This window comes from Oncorhynchus tshawytscha, linkage group LG14 (genome assembly GCF_018296145.1).
Source record: "Oncorhynchus tshawytscha isolate Ot180627B linkage group LG14, Otsh_v2.0, whole genome shotgun sequence".
NCBI lineage: Eukaryota > Metazoa > Chordata > Actinopteri > Salmoniformes > Salmonidae > Oncorhynchus > Oncorhynchus tshawytscha.
In genome coordinates this window covers 12,122,216-12,150,088 of record NC_056442.1, presented here as the reverse complement: position 1 = coordinate 12,150,088, position 27,873 = coordinate 12,122,216, and the positions used below count along the sequence as shown (strand labels likewise).

Genomic DNA, 27,873 nt, shown 5'->3' with positions numbered 1-27,873 from the left:
TAAATAATAATTCATGTTGTCCTTCTGTGTCATTACTGCGTTGCTTCCTGAATGAATACACAGGCAATGGCCATGCTTACGTGTTAAATTTACAGTGTGATGTCTAATGTACACTGTTTGTTTACAGTGTAACGTACAATGTAACCTAACCATGTTCCACTGCTGTGCAGGGAGGAATCTCTGTCAGGACAACAATGGTGGCTGCTCTCAGCTCTGCTTCCCAACATCAGAGAGCACAAGGAGCTGTTCCTGTGCCATGGGCTACAACCTCCACTCTGATCGCATGTCATGTGAAGGTACTGTACTGGCTTCTCATGGGAGTACATTGAACAGGGAACAGAACATATGAAAACCATGATGTGAATCTGATTTGACATGTACTGCAGATCCCATAGTGACATTGAAATATGGCGTTGTCTATGAGTGTTGCTTTTTTGTGTTTGAATGACTAGGGTCTTTCCTGATGTGATATGAAGGTTAGAATTACATTTTACATGCACAGTAGATGCCATATAGTTGATTGGTTTTGGCTTTGTGTTTGAACTTGAAGGCATAGGGTCTTTCCTGATGTACTCATTTCATGAGGGCATCAGGGGGATATCCCTGGACCCGAGTGATAACAGTGAAACCTTGATGCCGGTGACCGGCTCAATGATGGCTGTGGGGATTGACTTCGATGCTGGTGAGTGTATTGGCATTGTTTTTTTGTGATTATTTGGACTATTCTTCCTGCTTCGGTTTGCAAATTAATCATTCTCATTTTTTAAAATGTTTTCTTTTTAATTATAGTTTAAAAAAAAACAAATGAAGGGAAGAACATTAATCCTTTTCAATTAATTACTTCCCTAATAGGAAATGACACGTTATATTGGACAGACATGGGCTTGAACAGAATATCCAGAGTCAAGCGAGATCAGACGTGGAGAGAGGACATTGTCACTAGTGGTATCGGTCGTGTGGAGGGGATTGCAGTGGACTGGATTGGAGGTAAGTAGCCGAGCTCTCAAAATTAACCTTTACTTAAGGGAATACAATGTCAAGTGCACAGTAGGACATACAAGTAGTTGTGGTCAAAAACAGTGCCTTCGGAAAGTATTCAGACCCCTTGACTTTTTCCACATTTTTGTTAATTTATAGCTTTTTCCACATCAATCTACACACAATACCCTATAATGACAAAGCCAAAACAGGTTTTAGACATTTTTGCTAATTTATTAAAAATAAACAACTGAAATATCACATCACAATATTCAGATCCTTTACTCAGTACTTTGTTGAACCACCTTTGGCAGTGATTACAGCTTGGAGTTTTCGGTATGACGCTACATGCTTGGCACACCTGTATTTGTAGAGTTTCTCCCATTATTCTCTGCATATCTTCTCAAGCTCTGTCAGGTTGGACGGGGAGCATTGCAGCACAACTATTTTCAGGTCTCTCCAGAGATGTTCGATCAGGTTCAAGACCGGGCTCTGGCTGGGCCACTCAAGGACATTCAGAGACTTGTACTGAAGCCATTTTTGCGTTGTCTTGGCTGTGTGCTTGGCTGTGTGCTTTGCTCTGTTTATCTTTGCCTCGATCCTGACGAGTCTCCTAGTCCCTGCCGCTGAAAAACATCCTCACATGATGCTGCCACCACCATGCTTCACCGTAGGGATGGTGCCAGGTTTCCTCCAGACATGACGCTTGGCATTAAGGAAAATAGTTCAATCATGGTTTCATCAGACCAGATAATCTTGTTTCTCATGGTCTAAGAGTTTTTAGGTGCCTGTTGGCAAACTCCAAGTGGGCTGTCATGTGCCTTTTACTGAGGAGTGGCTTCCATCTGGTCACTCTACCATAAAGGCCTGAGTGGTGTAGTGCTACAGAGAGGGTTGTCCTGGAAGGTTCTCTCATCTCCACAGAGGAACTCTAGGGCTCTGTCAGAGTAACCATCGGGTTCTTGGTCACCTCCTTGACCAAGGCCCTTCTCCCCCGATTGCTTTGGTAGGGTGGCCAGCTCTAGGAAGAGTCTTGGGGGTTCCAAACTTCTTCCATTTAAGAATGATGGAGGTCACTGTGTTCTTGGGGAACTTCAATGCTTCAGAAATTTGTTGGTACCCTTCCACAGATCTGTGCCTCGACACAATCCTGTCTCAGCGTTCTACGGACAATTCCTTCTACCTCATGGCTTAGTTTTTGCTCCGACATGCACTGTCAACTATATAAGGTCCCACACCTTATATACACAGGTGTGTGCCTTTCCAAATCATGTCCAATCAATTTAATTTACCACAGGTGGACTCCAATCAAGTTGTAGAAGCATCTCAAGGATGAACAATGGGAACAGGATGCACCTGAGCTCAATTTTGAGTCTCATAACAAAGGGTCTGAATACTTACGTAAATAAGTTATTGTTATAAAAAAATTGAATTAGCAAAAATGTCTAAACCTGTTTTCGCTTTGTCACTATAGGGTATTGTGTGTAGATTACTCTCACATAACAAAATGTGGAAAAAGTCAAGGGATCTGAATACTTTCCGAAGGCACTGTATATTGGCACCCTTACACGATTCAATATTTCTTCTGAAATAAGTTTTAAAAATGTTTACATTGTTCACACGTATTTGTTTGATTTGCAACCGCACAGGACTAAGAAAAAAATATCCAAATAATATTTTTCACTTTGCCTGGACAAAATTTTTCAGAATTAAAATGAATTTGTTTGGAGGCAGCTGATTCTCGTTTACAGTGTTAACATCTTACCTGTGGTAAATTGCAGGAGGATACACAGTAAAAAATAGCAGTTCAACCACAAAAAAAGACAACAGAGCATTCTGCTCCATTGTAAAGTGCAAGGGTGCCAATATATTCGACTGCAACTGTAGGACATACATAGAGACAAGAGCCATAGGACATACTTCTCAAGTAAGACATACATCAAATGTAATGAATTGACTGACTTGTAAATGCAATGGTTGAACACTGTACAAAGTCATGTTTGTGTTGTTTACTAGGTAATATCTATTGGACGGACCATGGCTTCAACATCATAGAGGTTGCTCGACTCAGTGGCTTGTACCGAGCCGTGGTGATAGCTGAAGGACTTGACCAGCCCAAAGCCATTGCTGTGCACCCGGTGAAAGGGTGTGTACAGTCTTTCATTTCAGTCAACACTTTAAAGTCCACCCGTTTGGTATGTAATGAACACATCCTAGCTACATAATGTATTCCCAAGAAATGGCCACCAAATAACCAATGTTCTAATTGATTTTGAGAGCCAGTAATAATGAACGTCGTAAAACGATCGATGCGAGATTATATAGTAGATTATATAATTAGAGTGCCTTTAGAAAGTATTTACACCCCTTGGTTTCTTCCCACATTGTGTCAGCATCCAAGGGACTGCCAACTCAGGGCTACTGGCCGTGGCTCTCTCGGGAGTAAACTGTTATGTCCAATGGCATACTGGCCTTTTCAATTAAGTTTTTCGTTGTTGGTTATTTTAAGTACATTTTTAAATGCTATAGAATTGTATGCATTCACCATTGTGGACTGTACGATCAATTTGGGGTTTTTATGTCATGTTTTTATTTTATGTGTCTGTCTAAACAGTATTTCTATCTCAACTCTGTGCAAAGTGTTTTCAAATCTCAGGCTCTTGGATATATTTACATCTCAAGCTGACTCATGGATAGACTTAACATGTTTAGAGTACTTACAATGTAAACAATATTGATTCCGGCTACCTACAGTAGAGACATTTGAAAGCCACTGATATAAAATATGTTCTGAAGTCTATTGACAAGATAATAGCCTACCTCTTGTGCCCCAAACAAAACCGAAGGTGCTATGATTGAAATTAAGAGGAATCTTAATACGAAGGTGGGGGTCTCTGTGGGGGAGACATTGATGAACAGTATTGTTTTTCCTCTGTTACTATTAATTGCACTACATTATGTTTGTCCGCCATTTACGCACCAAATGCTTTTGATAAATCCTTTTTTGAAGACCTGAAAGCTTAAATTGTTAGACTTCCCAGACTGAGTGACCATCCTTGGGGGAGATTTTCACTTGACTCTAGATCCTACTATTAATATCACCAGTGCTAATATCTTGGCACTCTGGGCACCTTCAAATTATATTAAGACCTTTTTAGATGACATGAACACTGTGGATGCCTGGCCCCTAAGAAATCCTTGTACTAGAGATGATCTTATTTTCTCCCCATCATCAGTCTTTCTCACCTATTGATTATGTTTTCACCTCCCCTGTTTCTCTGAAATGTACATCCCCATGCAGAGATTCAACTATGCTGTTATCTGACCATTCTCCATTATTGATTTATTTTGAGATTTCTCCAGTATTCACAGGTTTTAAGAGATGGCGTTTCAGTGTTTTTCTTTTGCAGGGTAGGGAATTCTTAAACTACATTATTGATATCTTACAAAGTGGGATTAAATTGATTTAATTAAATTGATTCAATCTACACAAAATACTAATGTCAAAGTGGAAGAAAAAACGAATTTGAACGTTTATAAAAATCATGAATAATAAAACACTAATATACAGTCGTGGCCAAAGCTTTTTGAGAATGACACAAATTTGAATTTCCACAAAGTTTGCTGCTTCAGTGTCTTTAGATATTTCTGTCAAATGTTACTATGGAATACTGAAGTGTAATTACAAGCATTTCGACTGTACAATGTTGTTGATCTATCCTCAGTTGTCTCATATCACAAACTCTGTAACTGTTTGAAAATCACCATTGGCCTTGTGGTGAAATCGCTGAGCAGTTTCCTTCCTCTCCGGCATGCAACTTATTATTTGATTTGTTCAGCACATTTTTTACTCGTGGACTTATTCAGGCTTGCCATAACAAAGGGGTTGAATTCTTATTTGACTCAAGATATTTCAGCTTTAGCTTTTTTCAATCATTTCAAAACACTTCAACAACAAAATATTCTACTTTGACATTATGGGGTATTGTTGTTGTGTAGATCAGTCACACAAAATATAAATGTAATCCATTTTAAATTCAGGCTGTAACACAACAAAATGTACAGACGACATCAAGCAATTACCAGCCAATAAAATCTAAACTCTCCACCCTTCATCCAAAGCAAACCATGAAGTATAAATACAGTATTTCTCCACTCTCTGCATTAATAACTGACTACACTGTCTCACATGTTCAGCTTCTCAATCATTAATAACAGGGAAAGAAAGGGTCCATTTCCCCACATCAGCTTAGACTGCAGGGCATTTTCCTATTGATTCCTCCCCTGATGAGAGATGCTAATGAACCAGGATAAGCAGCTGAGGAGAATAGAGATGAGTCTACTGGCACTGTGTGTGTCTACTGTCACAGCTTGTGCCTCACCTGCGCCGGGCTAATTAATGTTGTCTCCCTCTAACCCCTATTATTCATAACATTGTATGCATGCATTACCCTGAGGTCTCATGAAGTGAGAGAGATCTTTATGTGGCAATCATGCTGATTGCTTAAATTAAAGGCAATATAGAAATATGTCAACAACTGGCCCCCTATGGATATTCGATTTTGTGTGAGGGGATTTGGAACCAGAGCATACTGTCATGTTATTTTTTTATTATTTATAATTGGTGCGTTCACAGTTAGTGAGCCATAACCGTTGGAACGTCGATCAACTGCTTGCTTCAATATTAGTATTCTGAAAGGGAGTTGAACATTTCTACTCCCCTGTCCATCCAAGGAGTTGAGCATCCTTGAGTTATCCATTGATACTGTTATGGCCCTGCGATTTTTTTGCAAGCTCTGACGCTTAACGTATTGCCGTCTGTTTTTCTGGCTTGTGGCCGTGTACATGTTTGTTACTGACGTGCTGCTTATTGTATTGATGTCATTTTCGTCATGTGCCTGTTTGTCTAATACTGCTGCGTTGATGCTGCTGACTTGGTCCAGTTCTATCTTGAAAAATAGATCTTTATCGCAACTAGACCCCCCCCAAAAAAATGGTCTACCGATTATGAACAATACTCATTAGATCAACCCAAAGCATTTCCTGTCAAAGTATGAGGTGACTGTAAAGTATGAGCATTGTTTGGGGGTGCTGGTGGCTGTGGACTCTTCTTACCCTTCTGTTGTCCTCTTGGCCAGGTTTCTGTTCTGGACAGAATGGGGCCAGAGCCCCTGCATCTGTCGGGCCCGGCTGGACGGATCAGACCAAGTAATTCTGGTCAACTCTGGAATAGCATGGCCCAATGGGATCTCCATAGACTATGAGGTATATTTAAGCAATAAGGCCTGAGGAGGTGTTGTATATGGCCAATAAATCATGGTTAAGAGCTGTTCTTCGGCACGACACAATGCAGAGTACCTGGATACAGCCCTTAATCATGGTACTGTATATTGGCCATATATCACAAGCTCCCGAGGTGTCGTATTGCTATTATAAACTGCCTACCAACGTAATTAGAACAGTAAACAGTATTTTTTTCGTCATACCCGTGGTATACGGTCTGATATACCTGTCAGCCAATCAGCATTCAGTTTATATAATAGAATAGATATAATAGATTAATTAATGCCATTTAGCAGATGCTTTTATCCCAAACATCTTTATATACGGTATATCTCCAAAGTTATTGGCACCCTTGATAAAGATGAGCAAAAAAGACTAGAAAATAAATAATACAAATATCGAGCTATATTATATGCAAAAAAAAGTATATTATTTCAAAGTAATACAAATGCTCAGAGAAAGAGATTTTGTTGAACAAGTAAATAAAACATCTAAAAAAAGATTGCCGTCAGTGTTATTGGCAATCAGTGGGTGCAGCAGGTATTGTAGTATTTGTGACCCGAGCGGGAATGGAATCCATGATGTTGATGTTGCTGGCTCCACACTCTTCCCCACTGAGTCAAACAAGAGGACCAGGTGTTTTTGTCCCCCAGAGTGTACACACAGCACTTTAGCCTCCCTCTGATCCTCTTGGCTGAAGTGGCATTACACTCTGCTTTGTGTTATCTTTTTTATAACGATACTCTTCCCACCATCATATACCTGAAGTTTATTTTCTCCACATTGTACTCTAGGAAAATAAATTATATTGGTGCGACGCCCGCGACGACAAGATAGAACGGATCAGCCTTGAGAGCGGAGAGGACCGGGAGGTAGTACTGTCATCCTCATCCAGCAACGCAGCGGATCTCTTTTCAATGGCCGTCTATGGGCCTTACATATACTGGGCTGACAGGTAATTTATTCCTCCGTAAATGTTACAGTATAGTACAGTCTCTCCAAACCGGCTCCAAAGAAGCCTTCGCCAGCTGCTCTACCCTTGTTGAATTAACCACCTGCACCACAAGGTCACTTGAAACAACAATCTAATTGGCAGAGAAAAAGGCAGAAAAGGCACCGTCTCTCTATTTAAATTGTGCGTACCTACTTCAATGTCATCCGCAAGGGTAGCTAGGTCCCGTCACCTTCTGTCAGACCAGCTGCCTAGCATATTTTAGCTTCTGTCTAGTGTAATTTAATGAGTTCTTCTGTTTTAATTAGTCAAGGGCCATTGATTATCCCCGTGTCAAACTTTCTGTTACCTGGTGTCAAACTCCCTCCTCTTCCTGTTGTGTGTGTGTGTGTGTGTGTGTGTGTGTGTGTGTGTGTGTGTGTGTGTGTGTGTATAGGGCTCATGCCAATGGCTCCATTCGCCGAGGTGTCAAGAGTTATGCAACGGAGGGAGCCATGACTCTGAGGAGTGGCCTGGGGGTCAACCTGAACGATGTCAAAGTCTTTAACCGAGGACGAGAGAAAGGTTGAGGTTTCAACTTCATTATCACATCTGTATTATTTCATGTTCTTACCAGCTGTCGGTACCTGCGGTTGTTAAGTGTTCTAGAATCGACCTGAGATTAAAGGACCAATCAGCAGTTGAAACGGTAACAAATTCATAAACGGAGCTACGTATGCAAGGATATCCATGATATCAAAATTAGAGCTTAACCATGTTTTGTTTACATTTATATTTTTTACAAACATTGGAGTAAATAAAAAGCTTATATTCTGGGGTTCTGTTAAACTAAGCTCATGAGGTTTTATTTAGAAGTTTTCAAGAATCAAGGTACAAATAATTCATTAATAAGTCCAAAAATGGATGCAGCAACTGCTGATTGCCCCTTTAACGTGAAGGTTTTGCAACCTCTTGCAATACAGAAACCTAATATCTGCATATTGACTAACATCGCTACTGCAATATCACTGCAACTTCATAATGGAATCTTATTCCTTATGACCCTGTGTTGACTTTTGACCCTGCTGTTGGCTTTCTTACAGGAACCAACCCGTGTGGCCAGAACAACGGAGGCTGCCATCAGCTGTGTTTCCACCTGGGCAGTGGGAGGAGGACGTGTTCCTGTGCTCACGGCTACCTAGCTAAAGGTCATCAGTGATCTGTGGTGTTTTTATGTTAATTTATTCATCTCTTTTATAGCCTCTTGTTTGATTTATATTCTGTCATTTATAGTTGTTTTACTGTTAAGTGTGTAGCGATTTTAAATACACTTAAAAATGTTATTCTATTTTTGTATTTTTTTCACATCAAATGTTTATTTCAAATCATCACAGTTTCAAAGGTTCAATTACATAATCATTGTCATTTGATTAGACGGTCTCAGCTGTCACCAGTACGATGGCTACCTTCTCTACTCTGAGAGGTCGATCCTGAGGAGCATCCACCTATCAGACGACAGCGACCTCAACTCGCCCATCAGGCCCTATGAGAACCCTGCCTACTTCAAGAATGTGATAGCGCTGGCCTTTCATCACCGACAACAGAACTCTGGAGGCACCAACCGGATTTTCTATAGTGACGTTCACTTTGGGAATATACAGGTTGTCAATGACGACTGGACTGGACGGAGGGTGATCGTTGAGAGTAAGTGTGGTATTTGTTTGTCTGCTCATTTATCCATTACTAAATGAATTACTAACAGTTTGAAAAGCTGAAAACAGTTGGTTAATCTACAGATGTAGGATCTTAATATGAGCCAGTTTGCTACAGGTGGAAAAATAATCCTGCTAACAACAGGACATTTTTTGTGAGGGCAAATCAAGTCTGACATTTCAAAGTGGAAATAACAAACTGTAGAAGTCTTTTTAAACCTCAAATACACTGCTGTGCAGGAAAAGTCTGAGCAACAAAAGAGTGATTAAGATCCTACATCTGTAGCAAAGAGTAACGGGGAAGTGGAAACCCCTTGTAGAATGTACTTGCATTCACTTCTCACCTCCTTTTACATTGGATGCGTTCATTATTTTATTTCGGCACCATAGCTTCCTCCCTGCCTTTGGAAAGATGAGAGAGAAGACTGATGAGCAAGTAAAGCTGCTGTTTCAAGTAGTGAACATTTCTTTCCTCCAATTTCAAAGGTCTTCAACTCTCCATTGACAAGAGCTCAAACTGTTACTTGGAGTGTGAAACCAGAGGGATCCCACATAATCTGACTGCCTTTCATGTACCACTGATGTCAACATTTAGAGACCGACTCAAGCCTCTTTTGTACGTCTCTGACAGAAACTCTGATCTTTTGCCACTTCTATTGCTTTCATTTGGTTGCTGACAGAAGTGGCAAAACTATCAAAGACTGCATTGTACAGCAAGATGAGATGTCAGTTGCAATGATTTTAGAAGTGATACAGAAAATGTTATCTAGTTCTACGGGAGTTGTATATGATGAAAGGAATGCTATATAGAGAAGCTGTAGGTATATTAATATTGTATAAGCCATTTAGCAGACACTTTTATCCAAAGACTTACAGTCATACATGCATACGGGTAGTCCGGGGAATTGAACCCACTATCCTGGTGTTGCAAGGGCTGTGCTCTACCAACTGCGCTAGAGAAGACCAGGATTTGGTGTAGGTGTATAAAAGGGTTGGCCTGAGACTTGCTGTGAGCAGGTGAGGAGCGTGGCTGGTAGTTGGTATTGGCATTTCCTCTCATACAGGGGGGTTAATCCATCTTCGTTTGCAGCCAACTGTAATAGGTGATGGATGGCAAACAGGAAGTGATGTGATGACCCCTTCTGTTCCCACTGTAAATCACTCCGCAAAACCTTCAAACACGTTAAATCAGTTCCACCATAACATATTACCTGGTCTTTTCACACTGTCAGGGACAGCTGACTTCTACTGGCATTTCCTCTCACTTTTTTTCGGCATTCTAATTCAAATTCTGTCCAACAATCATCACAATATACAGTGCCTTGCGAAAGTATTCGGCCCCCTTGAACTTTGCGACCTTTTGCCACATTTCAGGCTTCAAACATAAAGAATAAAACTGTATTTTTTTGTGAAGAATCAACAACAAGTGGGACACAATCATGAAGTGGAACGACATTTATTGGATATTTCAAACTTTTTTAACAAATCAAAAACTGAAAAATTGGGCGTGCAAAATTATTCAGCCCCATTACTTTCAGTGCAGCAAACTCTCTCCAGAAGTTCAGTGAGGATCTCTGAATGATCCAATGTTGACCTAAATGACTAATGATGATAAATAGAATCCACCTTTGTGTAATCAAGTGTCCGTATAAATGCACCTGCACTGTGATAGTCTCAGAGGTCCGTTAAAAGCGCAGAGAGCATCATGAAGAACAAGGAACACACCAGGCAGGTCCGAGATACTGTTGTGAAGAAGTTTAAAGCCGGATTTGGATACAAAAAGATTTCCCAAGCTTTAAACATCCCAAGGAGCACTGTGCAAGCGATACTATTGAAATGGAAGGAGTATCAGACCACTGCAAATCTACCAAGACCTGGCCGTCCCTCTAAACTTTCAGCTCATACAAGGAGAAGACTGATCAGAGATACAGCCAAGAGGCCCATGATCACTCTGGATGAACTGCAGAGATCTACAGCTGAGGTGGGAGACTCTGTCCATAGGACAACAATCAGTCGTATATTGCACAAATCTGGCCTTTATGGAAGAGTGGCAAGAAGAAAGCCATTTCTTAAAGATATCCATAAAAAGTGTCATTTAAAGTTTGCCACAAGCCACCTGGGAGACACACCAAACATGTGGAAGAAGGTGCTCTGGTCAGATGAAACCAAAATTGAACTTTTTGGCAACAATGCAAAAGTTATGTTTGGCGTAAAAGCAACACAGCTCATCACCCTGAACACACCATCCCCACTGTCAAACATGGTGGTGGCAGCATCATGGTTTGGGCCTTCTTTTCTTCAGCAGGGACAGGGAAGATGGTTAAAATTGATGGGAAGATGGATGGAGCCAAATACAGGACCATTCTGGAAGAAAACCTGATGGAGTCTGCAAAAGACCTGAGACTGGGACGGAGATTTGTCTTCCAACAAGACAATGATCCAAAACATAAAGCAAAATCTACAATGGAATGGTTCAAAAATAAACATATCCAGGTGTTAGAATGGCCAAGTCAAAGTCCAGACCTGAATCCAATCGAGAATCTGTGGAAAGAACTGAAAACTGCTGTTCACAAATGCTCTCCATCCAACCTCACTGAGCTCGAGCTGTTTTGCAAGGAGGAATGGGAAAAATTTCAGTCTCTCGATGTGCAAAACTGATAGAGACATACCCCAAGCGACTTACAGCTGTAATCGCAGCAAAAGGTGGCGCTACAAAGTATTAACTTAAGGGGGCTGAATAATTTTGCACGCCCAATTTTTCAGTTTTTGTTTGTTAAAAAAGTTTGAAATATCCAATAAATGTCGTTCGACTTCATGATTGTGTCCCACTTGTTGTTGATTCTTCACAAAAAAATACAGTTTTATATCTTTATGTTTGAAGCCTGAAATGTGGCAAAAGGTCGCAAAGTTCAAGGGGGCCGAATACTTTCGCAAGGCACTGTATGTATTTAATTCCTGTTTCTTTCTGATGTACATGTAACAGAGTATAGCTTCCATCCCTCTCCTTGCCCCAACCTGGGCTCGAACCAGGGACCCTCTGCACACATCGATGACAGCCACCCTTGAAGCATCGTTACCCATTGCTCCACAAAAGCCGCGGCCCTTGCAGAGCAAGGGGAACAACTACTTCAAGGTCTCAGAGCGAGTGACGTCACAAATTGAAATGATATTAGCGCGCACCACCGCTAACTAGCTAGCCATTTCACACCGGTTACATACAAACATAAGAAATAGAGGAAAAATAATATTAATAGACGGTAACTAAAACAACAGGAAAATTGACTTATTATTCTATAACATTTTTGAGCCCAGACCGATAAACCGATAAATACTGTGATTAAATACACTACATGACCATAAGTATGTGGACACCCTTGTTGAAAATCTCATTCCAATATCATGAGCATTAATATGGAGTTGGTCCCCCCCTTTTCTGCTATAATAGCCTCAACTCTTCTGGGAAGGCTTTCCACTAGATATTGGAACATTGATGCAGGGACTTGCTTCCATTTAGCCACAAGAGCATTAGAGAGATCAGGCTCTGATGTTGGGAGATTAGTGCTGGCTCGCAGTCGGCATTCCAATTCATCCCAAAGGTTTTCGAAGATGAGGTCAGGGCTCTTCCCCAAACTGTTACCACAAAGTTGGAAGCACAGAATCATTTAAAATGTAATTGCATGCTGTAGCATTAAGATTTCCCTTCACTAGAACTAAGGGGACTAGCCCGAACCATGAAAAACAGCCCCAGACCATTATTCCTCCTCCACCAAACCTTACAGTTGGCATTCGGGGCAGGTAGCGTACTCCTGGCATCCGCCAAAACCAGAATTATCCATCAAACTGGCAGATGGGGCATGTGATTTATCACTCCAGAGAATGTGTTTCCACTGCTCCAGAGATCAATTGTGGCGAGCCTTACACCACACCAGCCGACGCTTGGCATTGTGCATGGTGATGTTAGCGTTGTATGCAGTTGCTCTGCCATGGAAACCACTTTCATGAATCTCCAGACAAACAGTTATTGTGCTGACTTTTCTTCCAGTGACCGTTTGGAACTTGGTAGTGAGTGTTGCAACCGAGGACAGACCATTTTTATATCTATGTGCTTCAGCACTTGCCGGTCCCGTTCCGTGAGCTTGTGTGGCCTACCACTTTGCGGCTGAGCCGTTGTTGCTCCTAGACCTTTCCACTTTACAATAACATCACTTGCAGTTGACAGGGTGCAGCTGTAGCAGGGCAGAAATTTGACGAACTGACTTGTTGGAAAGGTGGCATGTTGTGCTACGTTGAAAACATGACTCATATGGTGGGGACTTAAAACTTCCGTATGCTTCAGTTTGGCTGGTGACTATAGGCGAACCGAACGAGTGTGCTCACATACCCCGTTAAAAGACCTTCATTTTAAAAATGAGAAAAAAACAGTAATTGTAATGTTTTGTCCATATTGAGACGCCAATAGTCAGAATTAATCTAAGATAACAAAAAAAAATATGTCATTCATTTTGACGTTTCTTCAGAGGAGATGTTAGTCACGCAATTTTGCAGTATTACTCAATGAAAATGAGCTAGCTAGTAGAGCTAGCTATTGCATAGCTAGTAGAACTAACACGTTAGTAAACCTGCTACAATCTCACAGTAGCATTACAGTGTACAGTCAGTGTACAGTCAATTTGTAAAACCAAAAGCTCACCTTGACTTAGAAGAGTTCCAGGGTTGTGTTGGAAAGTCATAGCCAGCTAGCTAACACAACATCCCTCTGTTTGAGCCAGGTGTTTCAGTGGGCTAAACTAGTTAGCTGCATTTGCTAGCTAAGTATTTGAAACTGAAAGTGACATAAAAACTCTCTCTATTTCTCTCTTGCTTCTCCTTAATTTTGGAAGAAATTCATTTAACTGTTCAACTACTGCCTTTCTCTCTCTCTCCTTGAGTCAGCTACTCACCACATTTTATGCACTGTAGTGCTAACTAGCTGTAGCTTATGCTTTCAGAACTATATTAATTATCTGATCCTTTGATTGGGTGGACAACATGTTAGTTCATGCTGCAAGAACTCTGATAGGTTGGATGACATCCTCCGGAAGTTGTCATAAATACTGCATAAGTCTATGGAAGGGGGTGAGAACCATGAGCCTCCTAGGTTTTATTGACGTCAATCTAGCCAGAGGAGGACGAAAGCTAGCTGTCCTCCGGCTACACCTTGGTGTTATCCTACAGGGTGCTGTTGAGGCTACTGTAAACCTTTGCAAAAATATTTTATGAAATTCACTGAGGAGGGATGGCCCTCCCCTTCTTCCTTGGAGGAGCCTCCACTGATAGACATACAGTGAATATCAATGCCAATAGATGAATATGCCATTTCTTCTGTATGTCCATCTGATACAGTGTTTTAGGAGGAATCAGGTGAACATACACACACACACACACACACACACACACACATACACACACACATAGGTCTGTAGTTCCCCAATGCACATAGACAGCAGATCCCCATCACACCATAGCAACTGTAGCTTCACTGTAGTAGGCTAGGCTCCATGCTGACTTGGCTCAAATATATCTGACTGACCAGAAACGGGGAAGGAAGATCCATCAAAATAACTGAGGGGGTTGGATGTTGGAGAGGAAAGGGAATAATGGTTGCACTTAAAAGGAGGCTGGAGAAAGCACCAGCACTATTGCTATTTAATAATTAACGAATATGATATTTAAGTATCTCCTAAAATAATATTTTTGTCATCCATATAGGCCTATCCCATGTCCAAACAAGTGTGTGATTTTACGCTATTTGCAGAATTTATTCTGAATACATTTGGGCAGGGCAGATGAAGAGAATATGATTTTTCTGTTTGTTTAAAGATTTATTAGTGGTGTTGCCTGTTTGTATACTGGCTGTATTCTCAATTCTTTGTATTACTTTTCCTTTTTTTACTGGTAGTGACTGTAGATTTTTATGTCCTAGTTTGTGCTATTGTCCCGTCTGAATGTGAAACAGTGAGCAGCTGTGACACAGCACCACAGTCTTCTATTGTTAATCTCTTAGCACAGTGGGACATTTTTACACCTGCCTAGGCTCGTTAGGTTCCATTCAAATGAGTTTGGCATTGATTTATCTTTTAGGAAGAAACTCTACAGTTCGGTACAGCAAAATATGAAATAATGGGGATATATTCACAGGGATATCTAGGTGTATCACGATGAAGGTTATTCACATTCAGACCCAACCGGTTTGAAATCAAAGCATTCAGAGTGTTGATCGCTACCCAGTACAGTTGACCACTGAATTCACTTCACGCCTAAATGCCTTATGTGGAAACCTTCATGACACCACCACATAAGACAACTTTTACAAGGCGTGCAAGATATCTCAATATATACACACTACCATTCAAAAGCTTGGGGTCACTTAGAAATGTCCTTGTTTTCCATGAAAACATAATACATGAAATGAGTTGTAAAATGAATAGGAAATATAGTCAAGACGTTCACAAGGGTATAAATGTTTTTTAATTGAAATAATAATTGTGTCCTTCAAACTTTGCCTTCATCAAATAATCCTCCATTTGAAGCAATTACAACCATGCATATCTACAGCATTCTACTCTAGTTGTCAATTTGTTGAGGTAATCTGAGACCTGGATTGGTCTGTCCATAACACTTTTTCCCCCATCTTCCTCTGTCCAGTGTCTAAGTTCTTTTGCCCATCTTAATCATTTCTTTTTTCTTTTTTTTGTTGTTGTATATTTCACCCCTTTTTTCTCCCCAATTTCATGGTATCCAATTGGTAGTAGTGTCAGTCTCATCGCTGCAACTCTCGTACGGACTCAGGAGAGGCAACGGTCGAGAGCCATGCGTCCTCCTAAACACAACCCAACCAAGCCACACTGCTTCTTGACACAATGCCCATCAAACCAGGAAGCCAGCCGCACCAATGTGTCGGAGGAACCTGGCGACCGTGTCAGCGTGCACTGCGCCCGGCCCACCACAGGAGTCACTAGTGCGCGATGAGACAAGGATATCCCTGCCGGCCAAACCCTCCCTAACCCGGATGACGCTCGTCCAATTGTGCGCCATGGGCCTCCCGGTCGCGGCCGGCTGCGACAGAGCCTGGTCTCGAACCTAGAATCTAGTGGCACAGCTAGCACTGCGATGCAGTGCCTTAGACCACTGCGCCACCCGGGAGGCCTAAATCGTTTATTTTTATTGGCCCGTCTGAAATATGACTTTTTTCTGCCTAGGCCAGCATCCCAGAGTCACCTTTTCACTGTTGACGTTGAGACTGGTGTTTTGCAGGTACTATTTAATGAAGCTGCCAGTTGAGGACGTGTGAGGCATCTGTTTCTCAAACTAGACACTATAATGTACTTGTCCTCTTTCTCAGTTGTGCACCGGAACCTCCCACTCCTCTTTCTATTCTGGTTAGGGCCAGTTTGTTCTGTGAAGGGAGTAGTACACAGTGTTGCATGAGATCTTCAGTTTCTTTGCAATTTCTTGAATGGAATAGCCTTCATTTCTCAGAACAAGAATAGACTGAGGAATTTCAGAAGAAAATCTTTGTTTCTGGCCATTTTGAGCCTGAAATCGAACCCACAAATGCTGATGCTCCAGATACTCAAGTAGTCGAACGAAGGCCAGTTTTATTGTTGCTTTAATCACCACAACAGTTTTCAGCTGTGCTAACATAATTGCAAAATTGTTTACTAATGATCAATTAGCCTTTTAAAATGATAGACTTGGATTAGCTAACACAACATGCCATTGAAACACAGGAGTGAAGGTTGCTGATAATTGGCTTCTACGCCCATGTAGATATTCCATTAAAACAATCTGCCGTTTCCAGCTACAATAGTCATATACAACATTAACAATGTCTACACTGTATTTCTGATCAATTTGATGGTATTTTAATGGACAAAAATGTTGCTTTTCTTTCAAAAACAAGGACATTTCTAAGTGACCCCAAACTTTTGAACGGTAGTATACATATATATATATATTTTTTTTCTTACTTTACCATGAAAGAAAAGACTAATCCGCTCACTGTGTTTGACTGTATCACGTGTGTTTGTTGAGCTCTTCTTATTCAGGCAAAGGTCAGATTAGTGTTATTCAGTATTTGTCAATGTTATATTCAGTGTTATAAACTGGGTGGTAGGAGCCATGAATGCTAATTGGCTGAAAGCTGTGGTATATTAGACCGTACACTACGGGTATGACAAAAAATAACTTTTAACTGTTTTAATTATGTTGGTAATCAGTGTATAATTGCAATAAGGCACCTTGGGATTTTGGTATATGGCCAATATATCACGGCTAACCACGGCTTACTCCGTGTTGCATCGTGCCTAAGAACAGCTCTTAGCCATGATATATTGGCAATATATCACACCCCCCGTGACTTATTGCTTAATTATATCATTGCTATTGTTGCCGTGTAGATGTGGGGTCAGTAGAGGGCCTGGCGTACCATGGAGCCTGGGACTCGCTTTATTGGACCAGCTCCACCACAGCCACCGTCAGCAGGCACAGCCTGGACCAGAGTCTCCCCGGGGCCTTCACCAGAGAGGCTGTGGTCACACTGGCAGAGGAAGACCACCCACATAACCTGGCTCTGGAGGAATGTCAGAAGTAGGTGTTAAACCTTCACTGCTCCTAATGTCTTACACAGGCCCTTAGTGGCCTACATTAGATGCTCACTTGGGTATATGGTTTGTGTTATGTACTCGGTTAGCAAATCTTTTGAACACTTCTGCTATCAGGGGAATGAGGTTTATAACTGCTCTGGGGGAGTGTCAGAAGTGTTCTATCATCATTCATTACTGAGCCTCCCTTTTATCCCTTATTTTTCTTCACAAGAACAAGAATTTTCCTTCACAAAAACATCACAAAATAATTTTGCTTTAGAATGTGAGGATGGGAACATGTTCATATCTTTAGAAAATAGAGAAAGAATAAATAGATTTGCGTTTCCCTGGAGAATGGAAATAATCATTCAGTGTAGACGTTGGATGTTTACTATACATTTGTAATGAACACGAGGGGAGACAAAGCTGGTTTCAAGTGCAGGGCGCAGCAGGTGTTTATTGCAAAGGACCACAGGAGGAGGCAGGTAGCTGGGTCCAGGGACAGGCAGGGAAAAGGCTAGTAAAGTAGTCCGGGAGATCGGGCCATAGGTAGATAACAGGAAATCCGATAAGCTAAAGTACAGGCAGGGAATAGTAAATCACGGGGAAAAACAGAGCTCTGAAAGACGCGTGTCACAAAACAAACAATACCTCACAGTGATGGGGTGCAAAGAACTGAACTAAATAGTGTGTGGTAATGGCATACAGGTGTGTGAACAGGTGATTGGGATCTGGAGAGTGAGCTGCGTTCAGGAGATCTAGGTGAGATCTAGGTGTTTGAGAGGGTGAGCTTCTGTGAAAGTCTCAATAGTGTTTTTGTTTTCACTGCTGATGCAGCCTGATGTTCTGGACTAACTGGAATGAACTGCGCCCCAGCATTATGAGATCCACCCTGTCAGGAAACAATATCCAGAGTGTCATCACCACAGACATCCTCACACCTAATGGACTCACCATCGACCACACCGCTGAGAAACTCTTCTTCTCCGATGGCAGTCTGGGAAAGATTGAACGATGTGAATATGATGGCTCACACAGATATGTAAGGAGAAATAAATATATATATTTATATTTATATATACACGGTATGTTATTCTGAATAGAATGATTAAGTCACATCTTGTACACTCTTAGAAAAAAAGGTGCTATCTAGAACCTAAAAGGGTTCTTCGGCTGTCCCCACAGGAAAACCCCTTGAAGAACCCTTTAAAGGTGCTTGTACCCTTTTGGGTTCCATGAATAACCATTTGTACAGACAGTTCTACCTGGAACCAAAAAGGGTTATCCTATGGAGACAGCTGAAGAACCCTTTTGGAAACATTTAAATCTGAGTGTACCATCAGATTTAGAAATGATTCCAGCTGTCTCATACCTCTTCTCATGCTTGAGTATGTGACGTCCAAGGTTCTGTTGATGTATTTCAACCTAAATTAATATGACTAAACAAATGACTAAAACATGAGCATAAAACCAATTTAACACCATTTTCTTCTTACGTTCAATCTGTAGGTAATTATGAAGTCAGGTCCAGGAACCTTCTTTGGCCTGGCTATCTATGGGAACTTCCTGTTCTGGTCTGATTGGGTACGGAGGGCAGTGGTACGCTCCAATAAGTACACAGGTGGCGAAATTAAGGTCCTCAGAGCCGACATCCCCCACCAGCCAATGGGAATTGTTGCAGTTTCCAACAATACCAACAATTGTAAGTGAATTCTATACAGTACATCAAAGCACAACTCACTTGTCAACATGGAAACTTCTATACATTGTCTAAAATATACACACAAAATGTGGTATTTTGTGAGTAGACTATTTTGCAATTGTGTGTGATAAAATGTAACTGCAGCCTGTGATGGTTTGCATGTGGTTACAACCCTGTGTAGCTGAGTTTGACCACATTTGGCATGAACATTATGCAATACTTCCTATAGACCCAGATTAATTACCACTCAATGTAAATCTGTTATTGAATAAACAACTCCAAAAATCCCAACCTCCAGTGCCACAGGCTATCCCATGTTGCCTGGCCTGTGCTTCAGTGGAGCCCAAGCTTGGCACAGTGCTTCAGTTGAATCTGTACCATTCGAGCAGAGAAATATATATTCTCGCTCTCTCGCTCTCTCTCTGGAGTGAGCAGACGTGTGTGTGTACTAAGGGGGCAGCATGATGGCATGGTTTATAGCTTACCGCTCCATTCCACTGTTCAAGCCAAACAGAGTTCAAAGATGGTCCCCAACAGAGAAGTCTACCTTTCTACCACAACACTGCCCTTGAAAGGTTTTCAGTGCTTGATTTAGAAAAATGTGGAAGCTGAAACTCTTTATGGGAGGCACTGCAAGTAGGAAATAAAGCATGCCATTTGGATTATAAAAAATGAGCAATATATTGTCCTGTTTATTTGGAAGTTGATGTGTGTTTTCTGTAACATGATGTACTACAGTACCCACAATGATCTGTTTTCCCAGGTGAACTGTCCCCTTGCACAGTGCTGAACGGTGGATGTCATGACCTTTGTCTTCTGACCCCTCACGGCACAGTCAACTGTAGCTGCAGAGGAGAGAGACTAATACTGGAAGATAACAGATGTGTATGTAAGTCTAGTACCTTGTCTTTTTCCCTCTAATTCATGGGTAAACAGCATCTGGCTCGAAGGACCATGTGAATGTCTTGCTAATAGACAAATAGACAATAGGCATCTGATAGTGTTACTGTCAGATGAATCAATGAAGATGGGCATTGAAGAAGGATGTTTGTTGGAGACTGTCTGGGAGGGATATAGCAGAAAGCAGACCCTTCTGTTTGGACGAAGAATCCCCCAAAATTTATTTTCTCTTCTTTTTCACAGCTGAAAACTCCTCCTGCAACATCCACACTGAGTTTGAGTGTGGGAACGGGGAGTGTATCGACTATCAGCTGACATGTGACGGAATAGCACACTGCAAAGACAAGTCTGATGAGAAAATGAAATACTGTGGTAAGTACGCACCCAATATGCTTTACTGTACTAGTTCACCGGTCCTCAGATGAAAATCCCTACCGAGCCCCCGCGAAACTCTTGTCCAGTAGAATGAGTTCAGACTCGCTCACTTCCTGAAATCCATGAAGGAGAAGAGAAACAGTATTCAAGTGAATGTCATGTAATTCCTTTGGTCGAATCTCTTCCTGAAGTGTCTTTGTATCACTTTCGTTTTCCTTCATCTCTTACAGATAACAGAAACTGTAGACGGGGCTTCAAGAGCTGCTATAACCAGCGCTGTGTGGTCAATAGGCGGGTTTGTGACGGGGTGAACGACTGTGGAGATGATTCCGACGAGGTTTATTGTAACAGTGAGTAATAAGAATCTGATGAATTTACATGCCCTGTCCGACAGACAACATAATCTGTACTATATTATTACTGTATAAACAAATAAATAGCTTTATAACTCCTGTCCCTCCTATTAGATTTCATAGAGGAACATTTCTCTAAGCAAGGATAATATTATCTATTCTTTTTATTTTACCCCCTTTTTTCCCCAATTTCGTGGTATCCAATTGTTAGTAGTTACTATCTTGTCTCATTGCTACAACTCCTGTACGGGATCAGGAGAGACAAAGGTCGAAAGCCATGCGTCCCCCGAAACCCAACCAAGCCCCACTGCTTCTTAACACGGCGAGCATCCAACCCTGAAGCCAGCCGCACCAATGTGATGGAGGAAACACCGGGCACCTGACGACCTGGTTAGCATGCAATGCGCCCGGCCTGCCACAGGAGTCGCTAGTGCACGATGAGACAAGGACCTCCCGGTCGCGACAGAGCCTGGGCATGAACCTAGAGTCTCTGGTGGCACAGCTAGCACTGCAATGCAGTGCCCTAGACTACTGTGCCACCGGGAGGCCAATGTTATCTATTCTTATCTATCTCTTCACCTGACGACAAACCAAAGAGATGGATTTCAAACACAACATATTTTTATCCCTCGTTTCTTAATCTTTTCATTTCGGACCTGTATTTTCTCTCCAGATTCCTCATGCTCTCCCTCAGACTGGCGTTGTCTGAACGGAGTTTGTATTCCGGCCTCGTCCCGCTGCAATCAGATCATCGACTGTCCCGACGCCTCAGATGAGAAGAACTGTAGTAAGATAAGCCTCTGTTAAAGCGCCACACCGTACCTTTGTTAAGGCGCCACACTACAACATTGCCTTTCCCATGTAGCTTTTCCACGTAGCTGGTCTGTAGTCTAGCCTGGTCATGTGTCTTTTTAATGTTAGATAAAAGAGAAGAAGGAACATCCGCACCTCGGAATTTGAAGTTATTTTTCATTGTTATATCAGGACACTATGCTATTATAGTTAAAACAATGTGTAGCCAGGAATCAATCCCTAACCTTAGGCTTTCGATATGCCGGTCGAATGCCCACTTTCTCTAGGCAACACAGGCTGCTTGGATTACTACATGCTGGGGGTGAAGGAGACAGTGTTCGTCAGCTGCAACTCTACCTCCCTCTGTGTCCACCCCTCCTGGATGTGTGATGGAGCCAACGACTGTGGGGATTATGCAGATGAAACCAACTGCCAGAGTATGTTTTTATCCTTCCTTTTTTCTCTTCTGTGACACTAGTTCTGTCTGCTACTGTTGATGTGGCCGTGTACCAGACAGACACCAGGCCTAGTGGGATGCATTTTAAGATATTTTGAAATTGTGTCTTGGCTTCTGGTTTCTCCCCAGCTCCTTCCCTCAGAAAGAGATGTGAGGAAGGCCATTTTGCTTGCCCCAGTGGAAACTGCATCCACACTGTCTGGCTGTGTGACGGAGTGAAAGACTGTGAAGACGGAGCAGATGAATTCCAGTGTGGTATGATATGAGAGATATTTATTTACCTCATATTTATTTACATTACATTTATTTCAGCAAGCACATTGCACTGATTTGTAGCCACTGCCATTGATTTGAGAGAGAGTCTAAATTATTCAAATGACTCTGTTTAAAGTAACGGTTGGATCATTATGTTGTAGGGTACATCCTGCGTGAAATGCTGACAAAGCTCAAGGTGGCCAAATATAATGGAGAATTTCTAGGTTGAAAGATTTCTCCTCTTGTCCTGTATCCCCTGTTGTGTCTGGTCAATACATTCGGTCAATACGGACAGATAAGAAGATGAGATAACCCAGTGTTGGTGGTTTGTTCATGTGGGTCATTAAAGGAAGCAGTGAAGGGGTGTCTCCTGCTGAGCCCAATGCTTCCACCCCTGATTTGATCCCTATGTGGAAATCTCCCACAATCACTGTTCAAAGCCTCTCCTGAGGAATAATGATGGGAGGAGATGCTTCACTCCTGCTGTTGGTTCTTCAGGGCAGAGCAGTAAACTATGCTGTTGTAACCCAAATAGAATAGCAATAGCAAATATCCTATTTATGTTTGTTGTGGATTTGCTCATCGTCTGTGTATTTGAATGAGTCCCAGCCAGTAGTGGTTGGATGCACACACCTTGTTGTTGGTGCCCGCTGTTTGTGTGGCTAGTTCACACTGACCTTGTCCATGTGGCCATACAGTTATTGTTAATGGTTGCTCTCTGGCTGCCCAAGGAAGCAGTTCCACAGTATCATCATAAAATTGATGTGAAATGCTAACAAATAAACAGACATTTCTTTCTCTCTCTTTCTTTATGTCTCTCCCTCTCTCATCTCTCTCCCTCTTTCTCGCTCTCGCTCTCTCGCTCTCTGCTTGCTAAGGCTGAATCATTTTTACCTCACTTGGTGCTCCTTCACTCCTTTTGTGCATGGTTTGAATGTAAGACAAGCATTACTTTGAAAGTGCTTACGACTGAGGGTTGTTTGTTTGTATCTAATTTCACAGATGACATTGATATAGTGATATCATTTCCCACCTGCATTAGAATAGAGACTCCCTTCAAAATTGTTTACCTTCACCTCTGTATGTGATATTATTTTCTTCACCTTTTCTGTTCAAAGACCTACCTACCTTTTATTGTATGTGACTTGACTGCAATTTCATATTACCAGTTGAAACCTGGGCCCGTTTGGACTTGCACACTACCGTGCTATATCATTAATTTATCACTGCTCTCTGCACGGTCAATTGTGAAGATGTTTACATGCTTCCTGTCCCAATGAAATACCATATAATGTGTTATATTTAATTTTGTCTAGACTTATCCTGCCTGTGGAACCAGTTTGCCTGCTCTAAGAACAAGTGCATAGCCAAGCAGTGGCTTTGTGACGGAGAGGATGACTGTGGGGATGGATTGGACGAGAGCTCAGAGATCTGTGGTATAAAAACACGGCTGAATTTATTTACACTATGTTGACTCAAATGTGTCAAACTACAGATCCGGGTTCGATCCCGGGCTGTGTCGCTGCTGGCTGTACCCGGGAGACCCATGAGGCGGTGCACATTTGGCCCAGCGTCGTCCGGGTTAGGGGAGGGTTTGGCCAGCTGGGATGTCCTTGTTCCATCGCGCTCTAGTGACTCCTTGTGGCAGCCCGGCGCATGCACGCTGATTCGGTCACCAGCTGTACAATGTTTCCTCCGACACATTGGTGCGGCTGGCTTCCGGGTTAAGCGAGCAGTGTGTCAAGAAGCAGCGCAGCTTGGCGGGGTCATGTTTCGGTGCACACGTGACCTTCGCCTCTACCCGAGTCCGTACGGGAGTTGCAGCGATGGGACAAGACTAACTACCAATTTTACGAGATACATCCTTGGTGGAGATATATAGATGAGCAATTTGCTACAGAGATGTGGATTTCATGTTTTTCAGTAATATTTGCACAGACTCTTCAGAAAGTCTTGTAAATATCTGTATTTCTATTACTGTAATTGTGCAGATTCTGTATCCTGATTGCCAGTCTGTTTTTGCTGTCTTGCCAAATCATTATCATAGCAAACATGGTTGGCATGGCAATTCCTTAAGAAGTTGGCAAGATAGCTAAAACAGACTGGCACTCAGGCTACAGATTCTTCAGTTCGGTAAAATAATGTTTTGACCAGGAATCCTATTGTACATATCCAGGTACGGCTACCTGTGGCCCAGGGTTGTTTAGTTGCCCAGAGTCGTACGGCTGCGTCCCCAAACACTGGCTTTGTGATGGGGAGAGGGACTGTCCAGATGGGAGTGATGAGCTCTCTGCTGCTGGCTGTGGTAATAATATTGTTCTGAAGTTTCTGAACAGAAATCACAGTCATAGTGTACTCACTCTCTTTTCTAAAGCACATATTATAATGATAATAATAAGGACATGTGTCTAACAGTGTAGTTAGTCCAAGTCCCTTTTGTAAAACACAAATGTCTCAATACATGTCTGTCATAGGGTATTGCCTTCTGAAGCCCTCCAGACAGAAAACAAACAGCAGACAATCATAGTGTAGTCCCATTTGTAAAGCAAAAATGTCTCATTACATTTCTGTCATTGTGTATTCAGAATCGCTATTGCAAAGCAAAAATGACTCGATAAGTTTCTGTTACAACAAACGGCACTCCATCTTCTACAGTGCTGTAAAACCATATTTCACCTTGACACACACTCTACATGACCAAAAGTATGTGGACACCAACTCGTCGAACATCTCATTCCAAAATTATGGGCATTAATATGGAGTTGGTCCCCCCTTTGCTGCTATAACAGCCTCCACTCTTCTGGAAAGGCTTTCCACTAGATGTTGGAACATTGCTGCGGGGACTTGCTTCCATTCAGCCATGAGCATTATTGAGGTCGGGCACTGATGTTGGACGATTAGGCTTGACTCGCAGTCAGCGTTCCAATTCATCCCAAAGCACTTACAGTTGACCGGGGCAGCTCTAGCAGGTCAGAAATTTGACGAACTGACTTGTTGGAAAGGTGGCATCCTATGACGGTGCCACATTGAAAGTCACTGAGCTCTTCAGTAAGGCCATTCTTCTGCGAATGTTTGTCTATGGAGATTGCATGGCGGCGTGCTCGATTTTTATACATATGTCAGCAACGGGTGTGGATGAAACAGCCAAATCCACTAATTTGAAGGGAAGTCCACCTACTTTTGTATATATAGTGTACCTTGTTAATAATGTCCACATTCCTATAGAAGTTCAGATCCTTTTTGAGAGAGGTGTATGATATGAAAAAATCTCAGGTATTTCTTTAACAAATTGTCCCTCCACATGTTTCTTATCACAGCCCCCAACAACACGTGCATGGAGGGAATGTTCCAGTGTCGTAATCAGATCTGCATCCCACAGCGGTTCGCTTGTGACCGTGACGATGACTGTGGAGACGGCTCCGATGAGACCCTGGAATGTGGTAAGAATCTCTCTCTCTCTCTCTCTGTCTGTCTGACTTGTATTTCCTCTTGTTGTGTTCTGACTGCACATCCCACCTCTTGCCTCCTGTGTCCTACAGAGTACGGGTCCTGCAGTCTGGGGGAGTTCCGCTGCACAGATGGCCGCTGTTTACCCAGAGTTCAGTGGGAGTGTGACGGCCATCCCGACTGTCTCGACCAATCAGACGAGCTGCCACACAACACCAAGTGTTCCGCTGCAGGCAAGCCTTTCATCTGATACAACACAAGTGTGTGTGTATGTGAGAGAGAACAGACGAGGTACAGACTGCCCCTGTCTCACCATGTTCCGGCTGGTTTTAGCCTATTACAAACACATTTTGTGCTCATAGACCTGCTGGGAACAGACCTTTCAGGATCCAGGTGCTCAAAATGAACCCACCGACTCCCGGTTAGCTGATTGTGATTTATCTTCAATGCTCTTTACAATATAATATTCATAATCTTCTGAATCATGATATATGGGCTGGCTGGCTAGTAGCTTGTGTGGATATTTTTAGTATATGGTTGTTAGATCAGGCAGATCACCTGTGATTACAAGTCATTATTCAACGTCCATCCATGTCTGAGGACTTCGGGAGATGCCGTGGAAACAGGCCACTAGGGGCAACAGTGAGCGCTGTTACCTTCAAGTAAGCATAGTGGACGTGGATGGCAGATGGGAGTAAGCATCCGCCTCTGGTTCCAAAGAGCCCAAAGGATGCATGTTCAAATCCACCGATATGTTGTTTTTTATATTCTTATTTTACGAATTCGGAGTTGATGCCTAAACTTAACCTTGGAACGATACGGAGACGTAATCAAACTCTTCGAAATGTGTTGTTTGGAACAACTTCGAAATTTGACGTTTGAGAAACATGGATGAACGTCTTGACTACCTCTGTTGCTGCTGCCATGACACTCGTGTGCAACTCCCGACTGAAGAAGGGATGGAGTTGGGTCGGAGGGGCGTAGATGCAGCCGCTCCTCTCTGTCTTTCTGCCTCTCTCTGCTGCACGTAGGTTAACCTCTAGCGACGAGCAATCCCGTATCCGGGAGCGTAATCATAGCCTCAAGCGCATTACCATAACGCAACGTTTCCTATTCATGAAAATCGCAAATGAAATGAAATAAATATATTGAAACACAAGCTTAGCCTTTTGTTAACAACACTGTCATCTCAGATTTTCAAAATATGCTTTTCAACCAAAGCTACACAAGCATTTGTGTAAGAGTATTGATAGCCTAGCATAGCATTAAGCCTAGCATTCAGCAGGCAACATTTTCACAAAAACAAGAAAAGCATTCAAATAAAATCATTTACCTTTGAAGAACTTCGGATGATTTCAATGACGAGACTCTGTTAGATAGCAAATGTTCATTTTTTTCCAAAAAGATTATTTGTGTTGGCGAAATAGCTCCGTTTTGTTCATCATGTTTGGCTAAGAAAAAGACCGGAAAATGCAGTCACTACAACGCCAAACTTTTTTCCAAATTAGCTCCAGAATATCGACAGAAACATGGCAAACGTTGTTTAGAATCAATCCTCAAGGTGTTTTTCACATATCTATTCGATAATATATCAGTCGCGACAGTTGGTTTCTCATCAGAAGCGAACAGAAAAATACTGCAGCTGGAGATTACGCAATAATTGCAACGGAGGACACCAAGCGACCGCCTGGTAGATGTTGTCTCTTATGGTCAATCTTCCAATGATATGCCTACAAATACGTCACAATGCTGTCGACACCTTGGGGAAGCGACAGAAAGCCTAAGCTCATTCGTGGCCCATTCACAGCCATATAAGGAGTCATTGGCATGAGGCATTTCCTGATTGGATTTTTATCTGGGTTTCGCCTGTAACATCAGTTCTGTGGCACTCACAGACAATATCTTTGCAGTTTTGGAAACGTCAGAGTGTTTTCTTTCCAATTCTATTATATGCATAGTCGAGCATCTTTTCGTGACAAAATATCTTGTTTAACACGGGAACGTTTTTCATCCCAAAATTAAAATAGCGCCCCCTATATCCAAGACGTTAACAGCCAACCAGGC

The 27,873-nt window shown here is 42.1% G+C and overlaps 1 protein-coding gene across 1 annotated transcript in view; it reads left to right on the top strand.

Moving 5' to 3' along the window:
• The window catches only part of LOC112267733 (low-density lipoprotein receptor-related protein 1B), a 101,837-nt gene that overhangs the window by 11,014 nt on the left and 62,950 nt on the right, over nt 1–27,873 (top strand). Inside the window, exons 13-33 of the mRNA XM_042296647.1 lie at nt 171–296; nt 551–682; nt 853–987; nt 2,995–3,124; nt 6,117–6,243; nt 7,056–7,216; nt 7,650–7,777; nt 8,296–8,400; nt 8,627–8,896; nt 17,343–17,532; nt 18,366–18,570; nt 19,038–19,230; nt 19,994–20,119; nt 20,374–20,502; nt 20,736–20,855; nt 21,532–21,645; nt 21,938–22,087; nt 22,237–22,362; nt 23,679–23,798; nt 24,539–24,667; nt 25,680–25,802. Of these exons, the coding sequence (XP_042152581.1) occupies nt 171–296; nt 551–682; nt 853–987; nt 2,995–3,124; nt 6,117–6,243; nt 7,056–7,216; nt 7,650–7,777; nt 8,296–8,400; nt 8,627–8,896; nt 17,343–17,532; nt 18,366–18,570; nt 19,038–19,230; nt 19,994–20,119; nt 20,374–20,502; nt 20,736–20,855; nt 21,532–21,645; nt 21,938–22,087; nt 22,237–22,362; nt 23,679–23,798; nt 24,539–24,667; nt 25,680–25,802 (3,039 nt within the window). The remainder of the gene's footprint in view (nt 1–170; nt 297–550; nt 683–852; nt 988–2,994; nt 3,125–6,116; nt 6,244–7,055; nt 7,217–7,649; nt 7,778–8,295; nt 8,401–8,626; nt 8,897–17,342; nt 17,533–18,365; nt 18,571–19,037; nt 19,231–19,993; nt 20,120–20,373; nt 20,503–20,735; nt 20,856–21,531; nt 21,646–21,937; nt 22,088–22,236; nt 22,363–23,678; nt 23,799–24,538; nt 24,668–25,679; nt 25,803–27,873) is intronic.